Raw genomic sequence first — 6,228 nt, forward strand, 5'->3', positions numbered from 1 at the left:
GCAAGTGTGCCGTGTTCATTCGAGTTTAAACTAATGGCATTACTTTTCACAAAGCCATACACACCAAATTGTCAGGAAGTACTTAATCGCAAAATAAGGCGAAGGGAAACCAGGTGCTTGTTACTAACTAGGATCAAGGAACTTTATTGATAAAACTGAAGTAAACATACATGACAAGTATGGTCTATTTATAGACCTCAACAAGAGTACAGCCGTAAAGGGTTCACACAGGTTCTTATGGAGTTGCGTGTCCCTACGGCGGTCAACATGAGTCCTTAGGGATTCGATCGGTCATAAGGAGGTTAATATCAGTCCTTAGGGTGTTGTGTAACCGCAAGGTAATTAATCCAAGGTCCTCATGGCTGTGATCCTCACACAAATAGCCGTTACCAATACAGATTGTTTATACATTGTTACAATATACTTTATTCAATAAATTGTGGGAAACAATTACTAGACTTGAGCATCTAGTCTTGATTCCAACTTTTTCCAGCATAGTTGAAATAAATGTTTGGTGAGCTAGAAACCATGAGTTGTGGTAACTTATACAGTTGTGGTAGCTTGAACAGTTGTGGCAGACTCTACTGTGGTAGATTCTGTGGTTGTAGCAATAGAAACACTGCTAGACGATGAAGTACCACCACCGCATTCATCAGGAACTGAGAAATCGTTTGTACTATTAGCAGCCTTGACTCCCAGACCGCGTTTGGCAAATCCTTTCCAGATCTCGCATTTGTTGGCACCATTGTAGTGAGCAACATCAGATGCAATAAAAGCATCACGAGCACTAAGGAAAGTGGGCTTGCATGGCTGAAGCATAAATCCACCAATCATATTCTGCATAGTAATAATGTTACCAAACTTGCCCTTGGCATCGTGGAGATTGGTGGAGAATCCGTTTTTAGTGACCAAGTTCCAGTAGACTTCCCAGAGCATAGAAGCCCACACTTCACCAACAATATAAGATTTTTGATTATTTCCAATATCTGAATATGTGAAGGGATTGGCTTTCATGTCAGTAGTGTAAGGACGAGTGCGAACACCGGTGGATGAATTGGTAATATATGTACCAATGATAATTGGAGTGTCGGTTTTGTGTGATTCTTTGGCAGTTACGATCATGGCAAATAGGTCGGACCAACCCTCGCTCATACCTCTAGCCTCACCGTCGAACAAACACTCATCTGCTGCAGGCCCACCAGTCAAACGACTTGAAATACCGTGTCCATATTCGTGTACAACGATTTGGCTGTCAAGACCAGGATTGCGATTGGGCTCAGTAGAAGTGTATCGAAACATTGCCATTCTACCAGGCTGACCATCAGGTGGAGTCAAAAAAAGAGCATTTTCAGAACCCGAAGTCTCCATGACATTGATATTGACTGCATCGTTACCCTTACCACCTTTTCCAAAGTTGTCATTTTGGAAATTGCCAGCAACCTCGGTGAAACCATACTGATACGAGATATCGTGCATTAGGTTAGCAAGATAAAACAGATTGACAGCAGCTGCTTGCATGTTGTCTGGATCGGTAACATTAGCAGCAGGATTAAACTTGCTATCGAATACACCATCAACACCGGTTGCTGGAACGGGCGGTTTTTTTGTAGAGTCAATAGTCTTGGCGTTGTTACCCTCAGTGACAGTTCCATTAGTCCATCCATTAGGTGACGATGGTTTGTATTCTGGATCTTTGATGTTGGTGAAACCACCTTGATTGGGATTGATATTAGTAGGTAAAATAGCCTTGTATGTTGCACCACGACTAAAATCAACAACTTGAACCAGTTTGCCTAATATCAATCCATTTACATTCAGATTAGTGCCGACTCTATAAAAACCAATATCTGAACCCGAAATACCATACCAGTGTTGGTATCTGCCCAAACTTGGATCCATGAAATAACATTCTTGTCGCGAAGCTCGAATTTATAAGCATACACAAGCGTGCCATCTTCTTGTTGAACATATTCAAACTCATGTTTAAACTCAGAGTAAACTGGCAGACCCTTGGCCTTGGATATAGCATCCGCAACCTGTTCAAACGTCAGTTTGGCTTTGGGTTCTGCGATTGAAAGCTCACGTTTGGAAAAATGGCTTTCAGTACCAAACGAAGTCGAATATGAGATAATTTGGCCGTCTTGGATATGGATTGCAGCTTGGTGGTTGGATACACGTGCATCATTAACTAGATGTGCACCATATACGTGAGTTATGCCAGCACTGTCCGTAAAGTTATTGTAAACCTTGAACTCGTTAGGTGTGAGATTGAGTTTGTCACAGAGATACGCAACACCAGTCTTGACTGGATCGGTATTGGACGGAGCCATGAGGCTGGATGAGTGATCATAAGGAATCTGTTGGTACGTGGATTCGGGAAAGTAAAATGGAAGACTGTCAGAGGCGTCTTGTGTGGACGGAATGGTTGGAACCGCAAAAACTGCAGAGGTGGCAAGAGCGAGCACGAAAGAAACGGTAGAAACAAACATTGTGTGGTTTAGTATCTTGCAGTATGTACGTGGCAAGTATAGGATTAAGCTGGTACAATGGTGGATATTGGTAAGATTGATTGTATGCCATTTCATGCGACTTGACGCTGTTTTATATTTCGAATCTACAAAGCATGCTATGCAATAGTTTGATAGCCCAAACATATATGCTAGCCAAAAAGCACATCAATGTCATATGTGGATGATGCGTGTGCCTACAAATTACATGCACCCAAGCCATATATTTGAAGCGGATGTATTGCTGTATTACTTTTGATTAATTGTATGTATGGAAAATTCAAAGGAACTTGATTGCAGTTGTAGTTGGATGTAGCACCGATACCCGTTTTCAATTGTAAATCAGTTAAACTCTAGAAATTAATGCATGTTGCTGGAATGCGCCATATCATGTGCAGCTTGCATACACTCCAAATTCGTGCATTGCGAGTCAAATGCCGAATTCAGACAGATAAAACTGGGCTGGTATAACATCGAATGAGTGCTTGGCATATACATGAAACGTCCATTTCACACCACTAACAACCTTGTTTGTATTGACTGTATGCATGCTCTGTATATGTTGAAGCAAGACTCATTGGAGCATGAATCAATCGAGTACTCAAAAGTGGACACACTATTAGTGGCTTGAGTTACTTGAATTGATGACATGCCTGTTTATATACCAAGTGTGTTATATCACCATGCCATTTGTAATCATGAATGATTGCAATATGCCTTGTTCATTTCAAGTTCGAAATGACTAGATTTTGAGTTGATAAGCAAAAGCAGGATGATAGTAAGCAGGCGTGTTGATTGGCTACAACTGTATAGCCAACTTGGAAATCGGATAAAATGTATAGCATTAATTATGGGCAATGGAAGAATACGACAAATGAAAATGTTATCAAGCAAGCAATCTCGACAAAACATTAAACTGGTAATGCATCAATTGCTTGGTTTCAGATATGAGTTGTATAATTGAAATGGTCAATACCAGTTTAATCTTGGACTATCCAAAGCATTGCAAAGAGTCATGGCAACAGTCATGACAATGACCAGTCAAACAGATCTGACCATTACAAGATGGTGTTGCATTCCGATTGTTGCAGAGGCAGTGGTCGATGATGTTAAAAATAGTCAAATATGCAGAATGTGGGTTCACCTGCAAATATGGCTGCATTGTTCATGTATAAATGAACAGTATCATACATGTGATGGACACGACAGCTGTCAATGAATGCCATCATGTTATTGTATTATAGTTGATCATTTGATGGAATAAATGATTGCGATCGTCATTCCAATTGTTGGTGTGGTACAGAGTTGCAGATCTCAAGTCAATGACTACATGTGTTGTGATGTAATACTTGATGATATATTGTGGTTGAACATGTTATGCATGTCAGTAGTCGAATACGTAATCGTGTACAATGGTCTAGCAGTAGCCTATTCAAGTATGGTAAATAGTGCCAGTTTAATCACATTAAAGTACTTTTTAAACACATGATACACACTGATGGTGATGGTTGCTGGCAATGCTTCATTTATCTCCATTTTCACGCCCCTTGACTCTAGCTGTAATCACACTTTCAAAACCAATCCAACAAAATATTCAAGTAAAAAATCAAATCGGAGTTACAGTGTTCAATCTGAAGATTGTAATTAAAAATAACAATTTGAGCATTATACGGGCTCATTCTGATCAGCAAGTCAATTAAACGGTTCAATTAATTACCAAAACGACATTTTACAGTCGTATTCACGTAAAATGAACCACTTTCTGTATTGATCTTGTAATGACTGGATTTTACTCTCAAATAAACAATCATTACATATTTGTTGTTATTGGATATTGATTTCTTTTATTGAAGCTCTGTTGTATCCTAATATCAAATGTGTTTGTGATCTAGTTCAAGAGAACAATGATTGCATGTTTCAGGATGCGGCTATTGTCTCCATGCCAACCACCCAATGACAACCTGTTTGGTTTATACAACATAATAATTGATTAAACAAGTGTGGGATTTACTGACATTGTGATGCAGACATTTGTTCAGTTATACAACATGAGCGTGGAGAAAGATTAGTGAATTGTCAATGAATTCAAAAACAATCTTGTCGAGTAGATTTGATGGAGATTGGCACTGTCATTGCATAAACGGCTGGTTATTGTGCACAGAATCCCTTGTCCTATTTTAGGTGAGCACGCCCGTAAAAGTATCACAATCTAGTACATTTTATCCGATCATCCTTCCTTGTTTTCAAGCAACCCTAAAATCATACATGCACTTGCTCGAGTCAGAGATTGTTTTATCAGGAGTAGTATGTATAAGACACCGAATGATACCAGTTTTTTGAGGGTAGAACTTTTCCTGAAAGTTATTGAGGATGTTTCCGATAAGAATTTTTGGTTAATGCATCCATCTACTTTTATTTTGATTCAGAACGTAATCAGAATTGGAGTCCCAAAGTGATTGGTAGCTTTCATGCTATCCTTGTACTCTGTTTTTTGTCGTGGGTTATGCTGAGGTTTCTGGGTCTTCCATACCGAAATGCAAACGTGCGGATACACATATGTTTGGTCAGATTGCTTATATTGCCAATCAATTTATTAAATAACATTTATTTTTATTTAGCAATACTACTCGCGAATCTTGGCCTTCTTGACCTTATTGCTATGAATCGGAAACTTTGGGCCAAAGCAGCTTCTAAGATGAGTGAGCGAGTCAGCAATCATTGTGTCGGTCAAATCCTCGCTGGACGCACGGAGAGAGACGGATTTGATGGATGTCATAAACCAAGTGAACCAGCGAAGGATTTCAGAGAGGGATGTGCTTGTGTCGTATGTACCGTCTTGTCCAATTTCCAATAGACGAATGGTGGAAGCATACACTATCCCATCAATATCAATAGCAAAGAAGCGGAAGAGAAGCCCATTTGTCAGAACAGCAAATACAGGAGTCTCCTTTCCAGCAGCCAGTCGTTTCTTGAGCAAACAACCAGCTTCGCAGAGAACTTGAGGAATTGCACTATCAGGCCATTCTTTCTTTGCCTCCACCACCAAAAGAAAAGAGTCCATAGTATCCACGGATTTGGTATCTGAAGACCCAAACATATAGTCCACATCGCCAGTGTAACCGAATCCAGTTCCTTCCCAATCATTCTTGACTTCACAGAATCCCATCAGGTTGTCATTCGCTTCAGCCAATAGAACTTCTGTTAGGATCGCATCAATGACAATTCGACAGGCCTTCTCGTTGTCTAGCACCCACACGGTCTTGATTCTGCTGAGGTTCTCGCACAAGAAATCGCTCGCAACTGGAGTAGGAAATGAAGTTGGGATGTGCAACGAAGGAACATCAATAGTTGCGTAGTCAATGTTCAAGGCTAGACCATCGCTTCGAACGCAGTCGTTGCAGGTAGCTTTGGAGAATGGAATAGAAGGTTTCTTCTTATTCTTTAATTGCTGGACTTGCTTCCATTCTTCGTCTGTGAGTTCGTTGACAGGCTTGCTGAGCAGTTCGTTCATTTTTTGTTTTTTTGGGGAAAAAATGGCAAGAAAAATTAGCTTTTTAGACCTCCGATCACTTTGCCAGCCAGAGACATATATGGGTTTTATTATGACTGAATATTCAATGAATTGTTGGAATTGAAAATCCATTTTATTCAAGGAAAGCTCTCAAATTGCTTATTGGTTCCAAGCCATCTGTTCAATTCTCCAAAGCTACTCTTGATCACT

General features: G+C 40.0%; 2 protein-coding genes across 2 annotated transcripts; both read right to left on the reverse strand.

The window, feature by feature from the left end:
• Nucleotides 1–645: 645 nt before the first annotated feature.
• BATDEDRAFT_1502 (uncharacterized protein) lies at nucleotides 646–1,545 on the reverse strand (the record flags this gene model as incomplete). Its single annotated transcript, XM_006678235.1, has 1 exon — nucleotides 646–1,545. A coding segment is annotated over one exon (900 nt), but the record flags the coding sequence as incomplete, so codon positions are not given.
• A 3,384-nt stretch (nucleotides 1,546–4,929) lies between these two features.
• On the reverse strand, nucleotides 4,930–6,150 carry BATDEDRAFT_24447 (uncharacterized protein; the record flags this gene model as incomplete). The annotated part of the gene is made up of 2 exons (XM_006678393.1): nucleotides 4,930–5,079; nucleotides 5,158–6,150. The coding sequence occupies 2 exons, from the start codon at nucleotides 6,148–6,150 to the stop codon at nucleotides 4,930–4,932; spliced, it is 1,143 nt and encodes a 380-aa protein (XP_006678456.1).
• Between the last annotated feature and the right edge of the window lie 78 nt (nucleotides 6,151–6,228).

Source organism: Batrachochytrium dendrobatidis (assembly GCF_000203795.2).
Source record: "Batrachochytrium dendrobatidis JAM81 unplaced genomic scaffold BATDEscaffold_5, whole genome shotgun sequence".
In the NCBI taxonomy this organism is placed as follows: domain Eukaryota; kingdom Fungi; phylum Chytridiomycota; class Chytridiomycetes; order Rhizophydiales; genus Batrachochytrium; species Batrachochytrium dendrobatidis.